Genomic DNA, 21801 nt, shown 5'->3' on the forward strand with positions numbered 1-21801 from the left:
CCCAGACACAGTAAGCCTCAAACCCCAAACTGATGTGCCCCCAGGATGGAGGTCCCTGGCCTCCTCCTCGGGCTCCTGTGGGCCCTTTCATGGGACCCCACCAAGTGAAGTCCACACTTTGAGCAGAGTAGGGACCAGGTGAGATGCAGCTCCCTTGCACGCCTCACCCATCCTATGGGATGCAAAGCGCTGGGGCACTTCCTCTGGGGAATGCCTCGGTTGGGTCCCCAGAGACCCTGCTTCCACCTGCCCGCCCCCGCCCGCCACAAGGCCCCCAGTCCCGGCTGGTCCGCCCCCTGCCTGGAAGCTCCGGGAGGGGGCGCCGGCCCAGCACCCCTGCGCCGCCCGCACACACTCACAGAGACACGGGAGCCACCATCTTGGGCGGTGGACGCTCTGGCCGTGGTCTCCTTGGGCTCCACTGAGCGACAGCAGCCACTAGCGGTAACCGGGGCGAAGAGGCGCCAGCAGCCGGCGCGGCCTGGAATACGAGCAGGGAGGCGGCGCCCCCCGGGCCCACCTGGCTGCGCCCACCTGCCGCAGCTCCCAGCCAGCGCGCTCAGCTTGCCTCGGCCTCCTCCCACTACGCGCGCTGCAGCAGGAGCTACTGAGGTCAGACCGCAAGAAGACGGAGGGACAGGAGTCCGTTCAGTCATCGCGTCCACCCGTGGGTTTCTAGAGGAGCTCACGGGCAAGACACGGGAAAAGCTGTGCCGGCTGCAGTCAGCCCCGTGCTCAAAGTTTGGGACCAAGAGCTCTGAGATCCACCCGGCGGGGTGTAATCCCACCTGTAATCCCAGCAACTAGGGAAGCTGAGACAGGAGGATCGCAAATTTGAGGCGATCGAACCTCAGCAATGTAGTGACACCCTGTCTCAAAATAAAAAAGGCTGGGGATATAGCTCCGTGGTAGCCCACCCTGGGTTCACTTCCCAGTACCGGGGAGCCAGGAGGGTTCTAGGATCAGAGAAGCAGGCGATAAAACTGAAGGTCTGCAAGGAGAGTCCATTAGGTTTCAGAGCAGAAAAGTGAAGTTTTACAAGAAGAAGTGAAATTTACATGGGGAAGGGTGTTCTAGGAAGGGAGATGACAAAGCAAGGTTCCATCAATGGGTCAGCGACTTGAAAGGTCACCGCAGTTCCGAAAGCTCCAGACAAAACAGGCATGGCAGGGAGAAGGGGCAGAATGCCTAATGTTGGAAGGCGTTGCTCACAGGGAAACCTGAGGATTTGGGCCTTTATCTCCCCAGGGATCCCACAGGAGGTGTCTAGGCTCAATGGGAAGCTGTTTCTAATGAGATCCTTGTAAGGGGAAGACATTAGTGGGGAAAAGAGGGAGGTCAGGAGGTCTGAGTGACCTCTTCCTAGAGTTCTCAGGTGCACAGGGTGCCCTCCCCTGTCTGGGGTCCTCCAGATGTGAAAGGGGTAGAGGAGTGGGTTCCCTGCAGGAAGAATAAGGGGTTGTGGTACCCCAACCCTCCCAGAGGTCTGAGACAGAGCTCCAATTATATTGAGCTGTGCAGTGGATGCTTAGCTAGGAGCTGCCCATCTGTGATGAGGGAAGGAGGAAGGGCAGAACAGGAATAGGTCTGGAGACCACAGAAGGGGCTGGGTGAGGAGGCAATTGAGGAGGGATGTTGATCAAGGAGGTGCCAATGCACTTGGCAACTCAATCTCTTCTTCCAGTCAGCAGAGTCCCCCAGAAGTGCCTTCCAGCCCACCCCCCCCAACCATAATTGCTCTCCTGCACAAGGGCTAGGGTGCAAGTTGCATCAAGGCCTGGGCCCCTCCGGTAGCTACTGGGCACTGTTCCCCAGTACCCTTCATACAGCGCTGCTCCACCACCCACTGTCTGCCTCTGACAGTCACCATTATTATCCCTGTCCTCCAGGGCCTCTGGGATGGAGCATGAGCCATGGCACATGGACACACACGTGTGGCTGCCTGGCTCCTGGCTACACTCAAATGAAGGGAGCTGCCACTGTCGCCACACCTGCCCCAGGATGGCACACTACATGGCTGACAGGTCTAGACTCTGCACCCCAAAAAACATTGGAATGGAGGCTCTTCTCTGATAGCATTTTGCAGCAGAACAGATACCCTGGCTAAGTGTTTCAGAGCAGTCCCTCCCCAACCCTGGCCAGGGGTCCACAGCCAGGAGCTACAGATCACTGGACAGCTGCCTGAGGAGGGTGGATTGCTGGCTCTGGTCACAGATGGAACAAACCAGTCTGACATGGAGGAATGGAGGCTGCCCCAGGGCTCCACCAAAGGCTGGGGTAGGGGAACAGAGCAGGTGTCTTATGAAATAACATCAGCCTGGCTGCCACTCAACAGAGAGGATCTAGAGAAACCACATCCTGCTGTTGTGCCATAACTAGAAAAGACACACACACACACACACACACACACACACACACACAGGGACACACTCCCTGAGGACCACAGGCACCCACACAGAGCAGTAGGCACAGACAGCAAGGCACACACAAACATACGTCTCCCCACAGCAAGACCAAGTCTTCCACTGGCACACCCTACACCCTGGAGTGTGCGGGCATGGAGGTGGTGCCCATGCAGAGAAACTTACCCTTGGAGGCCACAAGGGAGCATGCATGTAGACACAGACACAGTCAATAAAGACATACTTGTACATAAGCACACCCAGAGGGGCAGATACACAGACCCCTACAGATGCATCTGTATATCTGTGTACAAAGCACACAAACATGCATATACATGGGTTCCTAGACAGATACATTTGCCCAGAGACAGGTGGGTGCAAGCACTCTTATGAATCACATGCTTCTGACGTCAGATCATATAGTGGAACACGGCATGTCTCCCACTTCTCTCACCCCCACCCCAAATTACAGGGCACATGACAGGGTCCTCCCAGAGGCACACACATGTGCCCCCCACACACATTGCAAATTATAATGTTGCTATTTCCATCAAATCAAATCTGCAAAGAAAAATGGGAATCTAGGGGAGAGAGAGCCAAAGGCAAGGGTGGGAGAAGGACCAAGATTACTGCACACTGCCTGGTAGGATTCTCATCATGGCCCGGGGTTCCTTCCCACATTCTCCCACTCCTGGGGCTCTGGGGCTCTGGATGTGTAATGCCCAGCCCCTCAAGCTGGAGTAAGATCCCAAAGCCCAGGCACAGAGATGCTGCCCCCAGCCCCACTGTCTCCGGGCCCTTTCCCTGGAGGGGTGATGGCTGTCTCCCTGGACAATGTCCAGGCAACCCCCAGTGTGGGAAGGCAATGGGGAGATCACAGATGGGGAGGGGGCAGTCAATCCCAGTGCTGGGGCAGGCTGTCCAGTAGCAGGCCCCGAAACCAGCCCCAGCCTCTCTGTCTGCAGGGCTGTCTCCTCCTCTGAAGCAGTTACAGCTCCCTCTTTAGCCCCCTCCAATCTGTCCCCCTCCCCTATCCCCTTAGAGGCATTGAAAGTGTGATTCCATACAAAAAAAAAACCCTTTGACCCAGGCTCCCCCGACTGCATTTGCCCAGATGTGCAGGGACCTGAAGTCCTGTAGGGTATCTCCAGCTCTCCCTGTCCCCTCCCTGTCCCTGCCCCCTCCCTCCAACCTTATTCTCAACCAGAGGGGGGCTACCAGCCCAGCCCTGAACCTAACTGGCTATGCTGTCTCAGGCAGACAACTTTGGGGGACCAGAAGTAGCAGGGAAAGGATAGGGCTGAGGAGGGTGGGAAACCCTGGCCTCTAAGCTTCTAATCCCTGTTCCCACTCCCCAGGCCAGCCATCCTCAGCACTCACCCAAGAGCATTCTCAGCCTTTGGAGGCACCGCAGCTGAGCGCCTAGCAGGAGCAAATGAAACCCAGCCAGAGTGACAGAGGGAAGGGGGATGTGAGGGACAGAAGGGGAGGGCGCGAGGGAGGGACTCCTGGTCCTGGCTGGAAAGCTGCATCATTACTGGGCCCTGGCCCCCCTTGCCAGGAAGGAGCTGCCCATTCCTTGGTGGCCCCCATCCCAACTGCAGGTGGCGTGAGGTGAGCAGAGTACGTCCTTCCCCAAGGGTGGAAGTGTGGGGCGAGGGGAGAACTCAGATACGGGAGAGGGTGTCAGCGGGTGTCCACTCACCATCCCCCTCTCCTGCTCCCAGAGGGACCCTGCCTAGCACCTCTTCCACTGAAGTGAAGGGTTGACCTTGTCCACAGAGACCTCAGGGACAAAGGTTCCGAGGCCACTTTGCCTGCTGGAAGGTTCTATCCCTGCTGCTTCAGGGATGCTGTAGGAGCCCCGACACTCTGCCCAGCTGTATTCATCCCCTTCTGGCCACTTATCTGCTTCTGCTGAAGGAGGAAACTGAGGCTTAGGGGAGGGTTACCACTTTGTCACAGAGCACTGACCGTGGGGTAGGGGGACCAGTGGAGCCCCTTTGGATGTACTGCTTGGACCATGTCTGGAAGGGAGGTTGGTCACCTGATCAACCAGAATCTGTGACACCCCTCCCTGGCCCCCACACCCCTCCCTAGTCCCTTCTCTCCTTTTGCTCCTTCCTCCCCCTCCTCTTGCTGAAAGGTGGCTCTCGACTCACCTGAGCACCTGGTGGCAGGGCAGGGGGGCGGAGGGGGAAGAGCAGCGGGCCAACCCACAGCTGGATCCAGTCTCCGCATTCCAAACCCAGTCTGTGCTGGCCCCCACCCCCTCAGCATCCTGTCTCCACCAGACAATAACCTGTAATCTTGGGAGCAGCCAATGCCCAGACCACAAAGCAGGTCTGGGGAGGGGCTGGCAGCAGCAGCTCCAGAAAACAGGTTTGTTCGGAAGGGGCTCTGGGGGAAGGAGTTGTTTATGTGGGGAGAGGAAAGAAACTCAAGCCCGGAGCTAATTAACCCACCCAGAGATACAGATGGAATCTTTGTCTTCTTTGAGGGCAGGGATCTGAGCTAAGCCCCCTAATTCTCTCCCCAGACAGCCTTGCCTTTCCTGGTGGTCTGGGGGAGGGTGCTGATGGTCAGGGTCATACCTGGGGGAGGGAATGTGATGGAAGTCCAGGAGTCCAGGGAGAGCCCAGGGCACCTGCCACCTGCCATCAAAGAAGGATGCAGCAGGAGGCACTGGTTAGACTGCAAGAACTTCTCAGTGGTTCCCTGGGCGGAGCACAGTTTCTTTAATGGTTGCACCCAAGGAGCCGCAGGATGGGGGGGGGGTCAATAAGGGGGGATCCAGCAATCCAGGGAGATGCCAAAGGATGGGGGCAGGCTAGAGGGCTTCCGGGGCCTCCTGATGGGACTGAAATTAACCCATCTGTGGGGAGCAGCGGGGTGAGGAGCTCATCAAGCCAGTGACTCAGGCGTGACCCGAGCTTGCGGTCTTTGATCTCCAGGGCCCAGAGTGCAGCCAACTTCTGTGGTCAAGGCTTGGAAAGGAGATGGAGGGACTAATTTGAACAGGAGCTAGGGGGCCTGTAGGGTGCAGGGTGGGAGGCATGGGGCTCTACATGCCACCAACTGCAGTAGCTGCAGCCCTGAAATCCATCCTCCCTCTCTAGTGTTATGTTGCAATGGCTGATGGGGGGGCGGTGGGGGAGACAGGAGGTGGGCCCACTCTGAATTGGATGGCTCAGTTAGTCTGGTCAAGAGAGTGGGAACTGGTTGGCTTTAGGAAACTCCCCTTCCCCTCCCTAGCTGGGCTAGAGGAGGCATAGGACAAAGGAGTGGACATGGCCCTGAGCACTTATGGAATAATTTTGCTGGGCACCAGCCTGTGGGGCAGTGGGCATTGCTCCTGCCCACTCCCAGGCAGGCAGCCCAATCTCTCTTGATATCTATGCAGCTCTCCTCCATGGGGCTGGGGGGCAGGATGGGTGGTGTGGAGTGAGACAGGATTTATAGTCAGACACCTGAGATGCCAAAGTAGCCGTATGGCCTTCGATATGTCACTTTACCTCTCTGAGTCCCAGTAGTCCAATTTGTAGAGTGAGGACTGAATGTCATCATCTGTCCCTAGGATGGCCTGGTGGAGAGGAATGTCTTGCTGCATTTGGAAGTACTTTATGACCAGTTCCCTCGGAGCAATGCTCAGAGTGGGGAGGTCACTCCTCCTTGCCCTAGTGTCCCTTCTGCATGGTGCTGGCCTAAGGTCTGTACTGGGGGTTAGAGCCAGGAGGCTTGGGCCAGCACACTTTTCTCTCTTTGCAGATGTTGAAAAACACTTAAAGTTGCTTAAGGGATGGGTGTGTGTGTGTGTGTGTGTGTGTGTGTGTGTGTGAATGTCAAGGGAGTCATTGGGGTCATCCTTAGTGCCACATGTGTTTCCAGTGTCCATACCTGTTGGGGGTGGGGGAGATGAAAGATGGCCTCAGACACTGTCCTGAAGGATGAAAGGGCCTCCTGTGGGGGGCAGGTGGGTGGGGTGGCCAGGGGAAGTTAGGGAAGTGCCTGGAGGAGGGGAGATGGGGGAAGCACGGGGTACCTGCTGTTTTCCCATCCGGGGAATCCCAGCCCCACTCAGGGCTGGGAGTGAGGATTTCAGGAGTTGGCTGAGGAGCTCTCTGACCTGGGCACTGGCAAGAGGCTCAGAGAGGAGACAGCCACCCCCACCTTCATACCTCCCTCCCTCAGATGGCCTCAGGGACATGAGCGGGAGAGGAAAGGGTCCCCGCCTCATTGCCTGTGACTCCCCGTCGCTGTGGAAGCCTCTAGCATCACAGGCCCCTAATCGAAGTGACAGCTCCAGGGAACAAGTGCCCCTCCTGCCTTCTCTAGGTCTGAGACCTCAGGTCTGGGCGTGGCGCAGGGTCTCAGACAGCGAGCGGCTAGGCCTCCCCTCACTTAACCTCAGCCTTCCTGAACCAGGTGTGGGGCTCTCCATTTTCCCTAGGGAGCTCCAGCTGGCCTCACCCTAAGAGCTGTTTGTTGAGAGGGGCACAATGATCCAGTCCCCACCATGGACCAAGCCAGAATTGGTGTTCAGGAGGGCGGCAAGCCTCACCCCACCCCCAGCTCAGGCAGAGTTGCTGGCATCTTCTTGCTGATTTATAGTCAGACACCTGAGATCCTCTGCCTCTGCCAGCCCAGGGCCTAGGAGACAGGGGAGAGCCAGTGGAAGATGTGAATGTTGGGGGGCCAGGGGCCAGTGTAGGTCCAGACTTAATTAGGCCAATGGAGAAAGCAGGTTATCCTCCTGGAGCCCCAGAATGCCAGAGTTCTCAAAAATCTGAGGCCCCTTTTCCTTGGCCCTAGGCATAACCCTTACTCTCCCATGCTCCCCTGATGCTGGTCATTCCTCTCGGCAGGAATGGTGGAAAGGTCTGGTTTCAGGTCTGCTCATCCCCAGACTATAAGTGCCCAGAGGCAGCTCCCAGCACTCCTGAGGCAGGGATCCCGGCATCCCACACAGGGCCAGGCCAGGGCTATTGGAGTGGTGATGGGTGGGCAAATGCCCAGATGGATAATGACCTAATAGGCCCGATTTTGCAGTCTGCAATGGAATTCCAGGTATCATGTCTCCTGGTGACCCCTCCAAGCCAATCTGATCCAATTCTGGCCCTCTGGTCCTGCTCCCCTCTCAGTACCCCCTTTCTGATAACTTGAGCTGCCCTCTGCAGTATTGCCATAGCTAAAATCATCCATGATGCCTCCCTCTGTCTTGACCCCACATCCCATAGGTCACCAAGTCTGGAGACCTATGTCTGTCCTGCTACACTAAAATCTCCAGAGCTGGTGAGGTGGCAACTCAGGAGGCTGAGGCAGGAGGATGGTAAGTTCAAGGATAGCCTCAGCAATTTAGCAAGGCCCTAAGCAACTTAGTGAGACCCCATCTCAAAATAAAAAATAAAAAGGGCTGGGGATGTAGCTAAGTGTTTAAGTGCCCCTGGGTTCAACCCCCAGTACCAAAAGGAAAACAAAAAAACAAAAAACCTCCAAAATGTGTTTCTAGACACTACCCCCTTTTTTCTCATGTATACCTAAATTTTACCCTTCTCCCTTGCCAGGGACATCTAAAGACATCAAGTTCTGCTCCAAATGCCATTCACCTTTGGAACAAAGGCTAAAGGCCCACCTAGTGAGAAGGCCCTCACATGGGGCTCACCCCATGCCCTCTGCCCAGTGCTTGCTGTCCTGTGACTCCATGGCCACTCACCATCCTGTAGTGCTCTAGTTGTGGTCCTGCCTGGGAGGCCCTTTCCCTCTCCAGCAATCCAACATCAGTGTCACAGCTCTCCTTGACTTCTCATATCAGTATGTCCCTCTCCTTCCTCTGACTTCTTGAAGTGCCCTAGACCCACCTCCATGAGGTCTGTTTCTGTCTGCAAGTGGAGTTATTTAGACAGCTCATTCTTGACAGGCACATAGGATACCTTTAAACACATGACTCCCCCAGGCTGGGAATGGTGGCACAGGCCTGTAATCCCAGCATCTCAGGAGGCTGAGGCAGGAGGATGGAGAGTTCAAAGCCAGCCTCAGGGGACTGGGGCTGTAGCTCAGTGGTAAAGCACTTGCTTTGCATGTTTGAGGCCCTGGGTTTGATCCTCAGCACCTCGTAAAAATCAATGAAGATACTGTGTGTCCATATACAAATAAATAAATAAATATATAAGCCAGCCTCAGCAAGGGCAAGGCGCTAAGCAACTCAGTGAGACCCTGTCTCTAAATAAAATACAAAATAGGGCTGGGGATGTGGCTCAGTGGTTGAGTGCCCCTGAGTTCAATCCCCAGTACCCACCTCCAAAAAACATGACTCCCCCAAACAGCAGCTTGCATCTTGTATGCTGTCAATAAACATCTGATGAACGAATGAGTGACTTTGAATACATACCACACATGTGCATACACTCTGGAAACATCCACCTGTCACATACACTCTTTCTCAGTGGCACCCTTTGTGTCCAGCCCCAAATGCTTGGATGGAGGAGCTGGTCCCTGCCACCAGAACATTCCTGGCCTTGGCTTATACTGGAACCTCTGCCTAGAGTTCCCCTAGACTGTCCCATCACCCATGTTCCCAGGCTCAGCACCCCTTCCTTCCAGAGGCCTTTCCTGGTGTCCCAAGAAGAATCTCCCTTACACATCGGGCTCAACCCCAGTCTTGGGGTGAAGTGGTAGGCGGGGAACACTAGGTCTTACCGGTCTCCAGCCCCAGGATACTCTCTGTGTGGAAGGGGGACATCGTGTCACTTAAACAACAGGTGTCTGAGTCCAGTGTCGCTCTGGCTAAGCTACCAAGCTGGGCGGCAAGGTGGGTTTCCCCAGCCACCCCAGTCCAGGACTAAGGATGTCTCCCACCTCTGCACACTGGGCCTGCTTGTGAATCTGTTTCCCTGCCGGTCAGCAGCCCACGTTCTTCCTGTGCCCATGGCCCGTGTGCCTGTCAGCCAGCATCACCCTCATGGATGCACTCACCCATTTCCCCCAGAAAGCTGCCTTGAGCCAGCTGCCCCTCCAGTGCAGAGCCAAACCTCTGCAGAATCACCCCAGCCAGGGAGAGGTGGAAATCCTGGCCAGGAGTCTGGCAGCCAAGGGAAGACGGGCCTCCCCGAGCCTCAATTGAAGTGCTGTGCATCTTGCTGCCCCTGATCTTCAGAAACCAGGGCAGGGGCCTGGGACGCCCTGTAGGGTCCAGACTGGAGAAATGCTACTTAGAGATTAAGACCCCCCCAGGAGAGTCCCCAGGACCAAAACCACTTCAAGAGGAGGCCTAAAGACCCTCACATACTGAGAGATCCTGAAGAAGGGTTGTCTTGATCACAACAGAACTCAATGCCATCGGGGGAGCCGTAGAGCCTAAGACCCCACAGAGGGAGACCACAGACCCAGAGGCCCTCAGCAGGGTCCAGACAGATCCCCCGGGGTGGACCCAGAGCAAGTGTGGGGGAGCAGTGCCCCTTGACACTGACCTGGCCCCGAGGGGGTCTTCCCCAAGCTGAGCTGCCGCAGCCGCCTCTGGTGGGCCCGCCCCCCACAGTGCACCTGGGCCTGGGCTGCAGAGTTCAGCTGGATGTTGCAGACATCACAGAGCGTGTACGACGGCCGTTTTCTCTCCCGCTTGGGCTTCGGTGGTTCTGGGGGCCGAGGGGGGCACTCAGTAGATCCAGATGTTGGGGGCTCCTTCTCACCCAGGGGAGATGGGCTCAATGGGCGCTTCATACCTGGGCAGAGAGAGAGGGGGATAAATCAATGAAGACTGAACGTTTGTGAACATAGAGAGGGAACATAGCCTCAACCAGGGGATGCCCCAGTCGGGTGTCCCAGGTGAATCCCCAGTTTTTCAGAGACCCCCCCCCAAACCAAGTATGGCCAAAGCCAACATAATGAGGTCTATTTCAAGAAAAGAAGCTTAGAACACAGAAATTTGGGGAAGGGTGTGAGACACGCCTACACACGGGGAGGCTGAGACACCCCAACGACGCAAGGCCACAGAGCAAACTTCAGAGAGGGAGACTCGGGTCTTGAGACAAGGTGGGCACTGGGGACATAGCAGCAAGGCCAGTGGAGTCATATTTTGGGAACCTAGAGTCCTGTTCTCAGCCCTGCGGCGGGTGCTGACAATCCTGTGACATGTGGCGCTTACTGTAGACACAGCAGCCTCTGGCCAGAAACCCAACCTTCCTGTGCCCTGCGCCCAGCAGGGTGACATTCACAAATGGTGACAGTGTGTGAAGCCATCCCAACCCCTGCCCCACATGGATCCAGATGCTCCCTGCTGCCCTGGCCACCCAGGCTGAGGCAACAGCTGGTATTCTGGGTAGAGACCTGGGCCCAGCTGACTGAGTCTGCTGAACACAGCACATCCGCGGCCAACCTGGACCCTCAGGTCACCCCTCCAGTTCCCAACTTCCAGGCAGTCTCTTCTTTCCAACTTACTTCTTAGAGACTTGCCTGCCTCTAACCATTTCTAATCAGGGGCTGCCCAGCTCCTGTTCTCAGACTGAAACCTGTTCATCTTCCACTTCCTGAAGCTGTGCTTATACTTCCTGTCTGTGCTTCAGAGGAGGGCCTTCCTGAGGGCAGGTCCTGTCTGTCTGTCTCTCTCTCTGTCTCTCTCTCCCTCAGACTGGGGCAACCCGAGGCTCAGGCATGAAGCACGATTGAGCCCTTCTGTTATGGGCTGACTCGTGTCCCCTGCTCCTCGCCAAAAAAAAAAAAAAAAAAAAGATTCCTATGTTGAAGCACTAACCTCCAGTACCTCAGAATGTGACTGTATCTGGACAGAGGATCCGTGTGTGTGTGTGTGTGTGTGTGTGTGTGTTACTGGGGATTGAATTCAGTGAGCTACATCTCCAGCTCTTTTAATTTTTTATTCTGAGGCAGGGTCTCACTAAGATGGAACACTCCTTCCTCAGCCTCCCAAATTGCTAGGTTACACCACATCCAGCTAAGATGGATGGGGTCTTTTTTTTTTTTTTTTTTTTGGTACCAGGGATTGAACTCTGGGGCAGTTGGCCACTGAGCCACATCCCCAGCTCTAGTCTGAATTTTATTTAGAGACAAGGTCTCACTGAGTTGCTCAGCATTTTGCTTTTGCTGAGGCTGGCTTTGAACTTGTCATCCCCCAGCCTGAGCCTCCCGAGCCGCTGGGGTTACAGGCGTGTGCCACTGTACCTGGCTAAAATGGAGTCTTTAAAGAAGAAATTAAGTTAAATTAAGCTAAAATTATGTCCTATGGGTGGGCCCTAACCCAACATGACAGGGGTCCTTATAAGAGGAAATTTGGATACAGTGACAGAGTGAATATCTTATGAAGGGAGAAGGAGACCATCTCAAGCCAAGGAGAGGCCTTTGAAAAAAAAAACCATCCCGAGGACACCTTGATCTCAGACCTTGAACTTCCAGACTGTGGGAAAATAAATTTCTGTCGTTTGAGCCACGGAGTCTGTGGTACTTTGCGAAGGCAGCCAGAGCAAATTAATGTTTCTCCCTAGTGGCATTTCCTGTGTCCTCAGGCCCATGTTCACCCTGTCCAGAAGACCAGTCATGTGATGCCATAATGCTCTTGTGAGACCACACATCTAGTGGTGGAGCCCACATCTGAACAAGGAAAATTATTTCCCAAAACCACAGCCAAAATCCCACCAGCAGTCCCTGGATGCCCCTGTCCCTAGGTCTCAGTAAACCAGTCAGAGTTTTTGTGGGCAGTGGCCCACGTAACATGTGCCCATCATTATGTTCATGGGGATTGCACGTAGACAGAGCAGAGGGGCACAGTGGTAGAGTCAGAGCTCTATGCTGATCCACACCTGGGTTTGAATCTCAGCTCAGGCACTTACTGGCTGTGCAAACTGAGCTCATTTCTTCTATCTGCACATCTGGAAAAACAGGGTGATAAGTAACAGACCCTAAATGATATATGCATTGTGGGGATGAGTTGATCTATGTAAAATGCTTCTCAGCATCCTGCAAAAGTCAGCTACTAAGCCAGGCACAGTGGCACATGCCTTTAATTCCAGCTGCTCAGAGGCTGAGGCAGGAGGATTGCAAGTTCAAGACCAGCCTCAGCAACTTAGTGATATCCTAAGCAACTTAGTGGGGTCCTAAGCAACTTAGTGAGACCCTGTCTCTAAACAAAATATAAAAAGGGATGGGGATGTGGCTCAATGGTTAAGTGCCCCCTGGGTTCAATTCCTGGTACCAAAAAAAAAAAAAAAAATCAGCTATTAACAATCCATAGAGTATCCATGTCTTGCAGCCTGTGAATGGGTTACCTTGTCCATTACCCTGTGTGTCTGTCATGATTGTACTTGAGTCACTGTAAATATCTCTGTTCCCCAGAGTTTGTTAAAATGAGTCTGTATGACTCACTCTGTATACATGTTACACTGTAGCTTTGTCACAGCGTGGGTGTCATTGTGTCCATACTATGGTTTAAGGCTGTCACTGAATGTCTGAGACTCATGTGTCTTTTAGGTTGAATTGTGTCCCCACCCCTGATTCAATATGTTGCAATCCTCACCCGCAGAACTATACCCCCATTTGGACACAGGGCTGTTGCAGATGCCATTAGTTAAGATGCAATCTGCAATCGTCTTGATATAGGGCGAGCCCCAAATCCAGTACATGTGAGTGGTGTCATATATACACGAAAGCAGGGAGACGGGAAGATGAAGGCAGAGATCCAGTAAGCATCAACAAGCCAAAGACACCAAAGATCGCTAGCCACCCCCAAGAGGCTAGGAGTGAGGTATGGAACAGATTCCTTTTTACAATCCTTAGAAGGAACCAACCTTGAAAGGCTTGGTGGCTCACGCTTGAAATCCCAGTGGCTCAGGAGGTTGAGTGAGGCAGGAGGATTGTGAGTTCAAGGTCAACCTCAGCAACTTAGAGAGGCCCTAAGGAACTCAGCAAGACCCTGTCTCTAAATAAAAAAAATATATAAAAGGGGCTGGGGATGTAGCTCAGTGGTTAAGCACCCCTGGGTTCAATCCCTGGTACCAAAAAAAAAAAAAAAAGAAGAAGAAGAAGAAACAAACCTTGCCCATATACCTTGATCTTGGACTTCTGGCATCCAGAAGTGTGAACAAAATTCTGCTGAGTTCTCCCCAATTTGTTTTATTTTGTTACGGCAGCTCTAGCAAACTAATACAGCCTGCAAGTCTGAGTGGTCATAGATGCCTGGTGATTTGAGGGTCCCTTCCCTGCTGAAGGGCAGTGTGGTCAGGCTGCAGTACCAGGAATAGCTTCCAGGTGGCGCAGAGAGCATCTACAGGGAAGATGAGAGGTGGAGACCCTGTCCAAGGCCACCCCATTTCTCCACACTCAAGAGGCAACTAGGCTTCCCCCCATAGCCACATCAGGGGTCCGGGTCACAGGTCTTTCCACAGAAGAGGCAGGTTGGAGGTCATTCCCCTCCCTGTGTGCAAAGGTCTCCACCACCTGCACTTGGCATCCTTTCACCCCTAGATGGCAGTCCTCATAACTATTCTTCTGCCTTCTCCAGGAGCCTTCCAGTAGCACCCTCTCAGCAGGAAGAAGAGGCAGGAAGGAGGGCCCAGGTGCTAATGCTAGGGACTGGGGGGGGGGGGGGAGGTGCGGGGAGTGGCCCAGGTGACAAGAGCCAGGAGGCCCCAGAGAAATGAGGCTTTCTTAGAGGTGCCAAGGAGAGCTGCCGGCCGCCAGCAAAGGGAGAGGGAGATTTTGAAATCTCAGTGCAATTTATGACAGGCACCCTGGGGACATGGCCCAAGAGGGCAGACAAATATCTGCCACACTGCTGATTAAACCTCCATGATATACAGCCTCTGGGCTCCTAGTGCTGCCTGGATTCTGGGCTAATAGTGTCCCCCCAGCCAGGCTTCTGGGCCTGCTGTGGCCTGTCCTGCATGACCTAGCTTTCCCAGCTGTCCCCTCAGGAGCTAGCCTGCTCCTAGGATTCAGGGTTCCCACTCAGAAAACATGAATGGTGGGCAATTCTTAGGGCAACTTGGGCCTGTGGAATGGCTCCATGAACATGGGTAGGTCAGCACCCCTCCCAGGCCCTACTCAGCACCAGCATGACTCACCCTAGCGTGATCTCCACTTGGACTGGAAAGGCCTAGTCCACCCTCCTTTTAACAGATGAGTAAGTCAAGTCCCAGAACAGGGCATGGAGTTGCTTCAAGGAGAAATGGAAAGACAGTGCAAGAGCTGATTCTAGAAGCTTCCCTGCCTCTCCACCCCTCAGCTGGCTAGGCTACCTTTTCTTTGTAATAACCACGACACTTACTGAGGGCTTTCTGTGTGCCCACTGCCTCACCCAGAGAAGCTCTTTGATTTTAATTAATTAACTAATCAATTAATATTTTGTGGTGCCGGGAATTGAGCCCAGGGCCTCGCACATGGTAGGCAAGCACTCTACCACTGAGTACACCCCCAGCCCCTACCTAGGGCCTCACAACAACCCCGTGAGATGGGCACTGTTATCAACCTGTCACTCCACAGATCAGAGTGGGCAGGCCGTGGGACATCTTGGGCTGGACCTCGACTTACACTGGTCTGACTCAGAGGCTTTAACCACTGCACTACCCCACCACTCCCTAGAGCCCACCAAGCCCTGATTGGAACTACTGCTGGGTTGGGGGCAGGGGCTGCAGACTCAGAGCGAGGATCCTAGGAGGCTCAGGCCTGTGCAGCTCCCATCTGGCCCTGGTGTCAGGTGCCCTAACCTGGGAGGAAAGAGGTAGGGCCAGAGCCAAAGAGGCAGGCAGGAAGCATAAAGTGAGAGCAGAGAAGAAGAGCATGCGTGGACCCACGAACCTCTCTGTCTGGGATTTACTCAGGAAGGGGGATAAATCTGCTTGCCACCTTCCCTGAGAGGTTGGCTGAGGCTGTGCAGCCAGCCATCCCCTGGAAGCCTGGCTCACACAAGAGGTGGGCAGCCTCTGTCTGCCTGTGACCCCGTGCAGAACTGGGGGCAGTGGGTGGAGGGAGCACTCAGGAGGGGCCCCGGGGTTCCATCTTCGCCACTTCTGACTGGGTGACTAAGGCACTTCAGGGCCTGGATTTCAGAGGGGTCCTCAGTCACTGCCTGTTCATCCAAAGAAGATGGGATGCGAAGGGTCTTTGGAGGCCTCAAAGCATGGAGCGCCGGTTGTCTCCAAAGCAGCCTGGGGAGGGGGTCCTCAGGAAAAGACTGTTTCTCCTAAAGGAGTCACTGGAGAGGAAGGTTCTAGGCTTCTCCCCAGACTTTGGCAGGGCATGAAGGCTCTCTCAGCAAACCCTTAATGAGCCCAATTACACTCTGGCATTTTCCCCCACCTCTGCCAATGGCCACCCTCCTGCCCTCCCCAGCCAGGTTCCAGGCCCTGGCTCTGAGCAGGGAGCCTGGCTGGCTGGCCAACCTTGGGCCAGTCCCTGCCCATCTGGGCTTTGGTTTCCCCGTCTTAAAAGAGAGAGGGCTGGACTAAGCTAATCTCCTGGGTCCTTTGCCTGCAGAGTTGTGGTGGCAACACAGCAGCTGCCTCTCAGGTGGAAGGGCTGGAGGCCAAGCCTCGGGAGCCTTCCCTAGCCACAGGAAGGCCCAGGCTGGGCAAAGCTCCGCTGGGTGGCAAGCGCCCATCACCCTGCAGGGTGCTGTAGAAACACCATCTCTGTTCATCCTCAGAACAGCCCTGCAAATGAGGCAGCTGAGGTTTGGCAAGCGAATAGGGTCAGGTCTCCCTGTTCGGATGCAGGGACGGGGTAAGGACCCTGGCAGCCCCATCCAAGTCACTCATGTGGTCACAGGAGTATGGGGACCCAGCCCCTCTCCACCGACCCCGGGAAGCTTTGTTTTTTTCCTGTCCTAAGCAGAAAGTGAGCTTTCCTGGGCCTGGATGCCCCCTTAGTGTCCCAGAGGAGTCACTACGGAGCATTCTGGCCTCTCTACCCTCCCCCTCCCTCACCTCCTCCCAGGGCTGACACTTTCCCAGGAAAAAGAAAGGAAAACCATTTTTTTTTTGGGGGGGTACATAACATACATGACAGTCACCCTGACCATCCTGGGCCCAGGAACCTGGGGTCACCCACAATCACACCCTGAGACTCCCAGAAGAGCCATGGATTCCCACCTAGAGGAGTGGGATGGCCTGTATAGAGTCAGCCCACACAGTCCTGCTTTGCCAGAACAGGAGGACTGGGAGGGGACAATAGCTCACCAGGCGTCAGGGAACTGGTGCAGGTTCCATGGGACAAAATCAAGGCAACCATGTCTATCTTCCTATCTAGAGTAGTAACAGAGGAAACCTGTCACCTTCCTTGGGATTTCTGGGTGCAGAGGATTTGGGAGTAAGCTGGCTGAGGCACTGAAAGTCCACGCTGGCTCCCAGGAAGGGAGAGAGAGGGCTTAGGAGGTGAGGAAGTATGGGCAAGTCACGTCCTCTGTCACTTCCTCTCCCTGTTCTGCTGTCCTCAGGCCCTATTGTTTGAGTGCTCCAGAGAGCTTCATTTCCTCCTGATGCCCCCAAAGATAGGGCTGTCTCTCCTGGTCAGTGAGAATCCTCCTGAAGAACATCCACCCTCAGGAAGTTCTTCTTGCTATCTAACCTGGGTCTCTCCTTCCAGGGCCCTCAGTGGGAAACTAGAGCATCTTCCTCTAAAGAGATGTGGGAGGAGAGAGGGAGGAGTAGCCTCCATACCCCCTTTCTTCCTTCTGCTGCCATGCAAAGCCTAGGAAACCCAGCTTGTTGCCCTGCTAACTCTCAGCATGCAGGAGCCCCAGGCCCTTCCTAGGCACACCAGGGGCCAGGATCCTGGCATAGCTCTGCCTCATACATTGCCTGCTCTTCCAGACCACCTCTCTATAGGACCAAGAAGAGCAGCATCCCCAAACCCCATGATAACCCCGCCAGCCAGCGAGTCCTGGTAGCATGGGCGTAGGGTTGGGCGGTCCTAGGACTGTTTAGGAGCTGTGATGTGGGCAGGGCAGCCACAGGAATGACCCCTCTGCCTCTTGGCTGAAGATGGGGTATTCAGCTCAGGGGGGTAGGGGGAATAAGGCCTCCGACGCCTGTGATGAGCAGGTGGGGGTGGGGCCGGTGAGTTCCTGGCACTCTAAGTTACTAGCTCTCCCCTCCCCCACCCTTCCATTTATTCCATCCCGGGGCTCCTAGGGGCGGGGGACAGTTGGACTCTCACAACTCCTGAGGGAAACTACGGGGGTTATCTGGTGAAGCCCGTCTCCAGGGAAGGGTCTTGGAGAGAGGAGTCTGGGGACCCCCGGGAGAGGAGGCTGGGGACCACCGGCTGAGCGGGAGCTGAAGTCCATTTTGCCGTCATCACCCTTTGGGGTCCTCTTCCCGACCTTAGTTTTGGTTAAGTTGCTGTTTTGTCCCCACCCAGCCACCCCAAGCAAAGCGGGCTAGGAGCCTCGCCGCTGTCCCCAGACCTACCTAACCATCTACAGGGGACCACGCGGCGCGTCCCCTCCTGCCGGCTCAGTCCCGGCAGCGCGTCGGCCGGGGATGCGGAGCCAGGAGCGCGGTGCCGAGTCCGGCGCGGACTCCCGACGCGAGCCGGCTGCACCCCGCGGTCCGCCCGCGGCCACCCGGGACCTGCGGAGGTGCGCGGCTGGCCCGTCCCCGGCCCGGCTCGTCCCGAGGCGGCCGAGCGTCTTCCGAGCCCGCCCCCGGGCGGCAGAGCAGGTGCCAGGAGCCGCCGCCCCAGCCCGGGCCAGGAGAGCGGCGGGGAAGAGGGGCGCCGAGGGGCTCGGCAGGGGAGAAGGGCCCATGGGTGAGTACCCGCCCTCCCTCTGGCTCACCGGGGCCTGGTCCCTCTTTTTTTTTTTTTTTTTTTCTTTTGCCGGGGTGTGTGTGTGTGTGGGGGGGGGTAAACTTGGGGAGGAAAAGGAGGAAGGTGACATTCATGAAGCACCTAAAAGGTGACAGGAGCCATGCACTCAATCCTCAAAACCATTCTGCCCAAAGCGGTTTGGTCCGCATTTCACACACCAGGAAAGGAAAACATGAGGACTTTAAGTAGCTGGTCCAAAGTCACAAGATAAATGAGCACCAAATGGGAGTCTCCAGTCTGCTCCGAGGAAGGGGCCCTGGGGTCAGGGGACAGCAGGAAAGCCTGCTGGGGAGATTTCAGTATGGGTGGCTGAGGGTCATTTCTGATTCCCTTACAGAATCAGCGCCCAAGGTCCAGCGTGCACACAGGGGCATGAAGGCACCAGAGAGGGCAGGAGGCAGAGCTGGTGGCATGACCCAAGAGTCCAGCCACCTTCCATATTAGGGAAATGAGGAGTAAGAGAGTAAAAGGCAGAGAAAGGACCCTGGAATCCAGAGAGACTCACGTGCTGCTCAAGCATCCTTGTTCTTAGGGCAGGCGGGGGTGGACAGGTGACCAGAGACAAGTCCCAGGTGGAAGCATCCTCCATGCCTTGACCACAGGAGTAGGGCACTGAGCTGCCACCCACTCCCAGCAAGTCTTCCTGGTCCTCTACCCACCGACTCAGCCTGCCTCAGGGCCTTTGCCCTGGCTGTTCCCTCAGCCTGGAACACACCCTTGACCTTTAGAGCTGCTTCTCAGCTCAGGTGTTCCCTCCCCAGGCCCCCCTTTCACTGCTCCATGGTGCTTCATCTCAGCACCCTGCATATTTCCCTCTGAGTCCAGCTCTCAGGTTGCATTTCTCTCCTTTGGACATTTACCTGTCTTGCCCCCGAGGTCAGGGCCTTTATTTCCTCCAAAACACCAGTGCAAAGCTTGATGCATGCCTAGCAGATGCTCAATAAACAGCTGTGGGATGAATGAATGAATGAATTTATTTCCATTTTAAAGACTGAACACTTTTATCTCATTTTTTAAAAATTTCTTTTTGTAGTTATAGATGGACAGAATGCCTTTATTTATTTATTTATTCATTTATTTATTTATTTATTTATTTATTTACTATGGTACTGAGGATTGAATGCATGCTAGGCAAGCGCTCTGCCGCTGAGCTACAGCCCCAGCCCAAGACTGAACACTTTAAATGGGTGAGTTGTGTACACGAACTATGTCTCAATTAAACAGTTGCCAGAAAGTTTTTTCAACAAAAGTAAATCCAGGTTGGTCATGACAACCATGGTATATACCCTGTGTACTGGCCACCCCACGGTCCTTCATCCTTGAACTTGATCTACACTGCTTACTGTCCACACCCAGTGTCTGTCAATGGAGAATTACAGTTGCTCAGACTTGGAAGGGATCTTAGAGGTCACCCTGTCCCTTTTGTAGCAGCCCTGAGTCTCCGGTCTCTGCTTGAACATGCCCATGACAAAGAGCTCACTAGCTCACCAGAGAGGGCCATTGCACTATTAACTAATACCTTCCTGGAGGGAGGTGGAATCTGTCTTCCAATAATGCCCACCCAGGGATCTTAGATCTACTCCCTGGTGACAGGAAAGGTGCACTCCACCTTCACAGTCAGGCCGCATGGCTGCCAGCTTCTTCCAGAGAGTTCTCCTCTCCCAGCTAAAGAGACCCATCTCCCTCAGTGGTGTGACACAGCCTCCTCCTCCAGGAAGTTTTCAAAGAGGTGGCTACCCATATTCTCCCAGGGCATCTTGAGTGGGTTAGGGACCATTTATTTATAAATGTTTTTTAATTGTCAATGGACTTTCATTTTATTTATTTATATGTGCTGCTGAGAATCAGACCCAGTGCCTCACCCAGACTAGGCAAGCGCTCTAACCACTGAGCTGCCATCCCACCCCTGGGATGCCTTTATCACCCAGTCAACTGTCTCCCCCAAACCCTGCATCAGCTGACCCAGGACACTGAACCCCTCCCCCAACCAGGGTCATTCTGGGACTTTCCTTTCTGCGCAGTACCTGACTTGAGTTATCAACTTAATAGAGCTCGCTGGAGTGGGTGGTTTGTTACCCCAGCCACACCCCTCTGAACTTTTTCCGGCTTTCCCTGTCCTCCTGAGAACAGACCAGCACCTCCTCGGGCCTCCACCCAGTCCTCTATTGATGCTGCCGCCCCTTGACTTCTTCTGCAGACTTGAATTAGCTCCACACTGAGCTGAGGGTCCATGAAACTTCGGGTCATCCAGCCCCCCAGGGTTTTGGTACTGAGGATGGAACCTAGGGGTGCTTAACCACTGAGCCACATCCCCAGCTCTTGTTATTTTGAGACAGGGTCTCCCTCAGTTGCTCAAGGACTCACTAACTGGCTGAGGCTGACCTTGAACTTGCCATCTTCCTGCTTCAGCCTCCCAAGTCAGAGTCACTGGGATTCCAGGTGTGTGCACCATGCCCCGCTCCCTTGGAGTTTATTTTTTCTTTCTTCCTTCTTTCTTTCCCCCTTCCTTCCTCCATTTTATTCTCTCCCCTTCTTCCTTTCTTTTCTTTTTCTTCCTTCTTCTTCTTCTTTTTTTTCAGTGCTGGGGATGGAACCCAGGGCCTCCCACATGCCAGGCAACTTTACAAGAGAGGGAGCCACATCCCAGGAGGCTTCCCGAAGGAGAGGCTCTGCCCCAGGACGAATACTGAGCGACAGCCCCAGCCCAGAGTGATTTCTCAATCTGTAAGCACCAGAACTTATGTGTCTGCAGCTGGCTCTCTGTCCTGCCCAGCCTGTTGAAATCACTCGGCATGACCACAGGTGCCAGCTTAGGGCCACCCACAAAGACATGGCTTCACCTAGATACCTAGGATAACACAGCCCTAAACACCAACCCTGCACACACACACACACACACACACACACACACACACACACACAAAACAGTGCTACTTGTGTTCCAGGCCTTTCTCACACCTTTATCATCTCGTTTTATCCTCCTGATACCACCGAAAGGTCACCAGGACTATCCACATTTTGCAGATGCAGACAGAGAAGCTCTGAGAGGTTAATTGACCTGTCCAAGTCACACAGCTAGGGAGGCGGAGCTGGGATTTGAACCTCATCTGACTGGGGTCAAAGTCTCAGCTCTTTCCTCTATGCCAAGGTGCCTCCAAAGGCCTCATCACAGTATGCCTGGTGACTTTCCCCCCATAAAGGTGGGGTGAGGAGGAAGAAAACCTCTACTTTGCCCACCTACCCCTGGCTCAATGAAGGATTCAGTCCCCACATCCCCTTTCCAGTTACTGCCCTCCTCCGGCCAGAGAATGACCCAGAGTCTAAATAAAACCCCTGAGTCTCCAGTTTGGCGAGTCCAGTTCTTACCAATGCCCAGTCTCATCCCCTTATCTCTTCTTCCCCTCTTCTGTCTATGCATGAATCCCCAGCCCCAAGTCAGTGCCCGGCACCCAGAGGGAAACCAATCCACATGGCTGGATTTGAGGAACAAAGCAGCTCAACTACAGGTGTGAAAGAAAATGGATCAGGTGACTTGCTCTGGCTGTGTGACTTTGGGGTGGTTACTTCCCCTCTCTGAACTTCAGTTTCC

General features: G+C 54.6%; 1 protein-coding gene across 1 annotated transcript in view; it reads right to left on the minus strand.

Moving 5' to 3' along the window:
* Znf385c (zinc finger protein 385C) overlaps positions 1–17956 on the minus strand; it is a 37039-nt gene extending 19083 nt beyond the window's left edge. The window contains exons 1-2 of the mRNA XM_026387135.2: positions 17813–17956; positions 9869–10120 (exon numbers count right to left, since the gene is read on the minus strand). Coding sequence (XP_026242920.2) covers positions 9869–10118 — 250 coding nt within the window. The 5' untranslated portion in view covers positions 10119–10120; positions 17813–17956. The remainder of the gene's footprint in view (positions 1–9868; positions 10121–17812) is intronic.
* Positions 17957–21801: the final 3845 nt, after the last annotated feature.

The sequence above is a fragment of the Urocitellus parryii genome, chromosome 7 (assembly GCF_045843805.1).
Source record: "Urocitellus parryii isolate mUroPar1 chromosome 7, mUroPar1.hap1, whole genome shotgun sequence".
In the NCBI taxonomy this organism is placed as follows: Eukaryota; Metazoa; Chordata; class Mammalia; order Rodentia; family Sciuridae; genus Urocitellus; species Urocitellus parryii.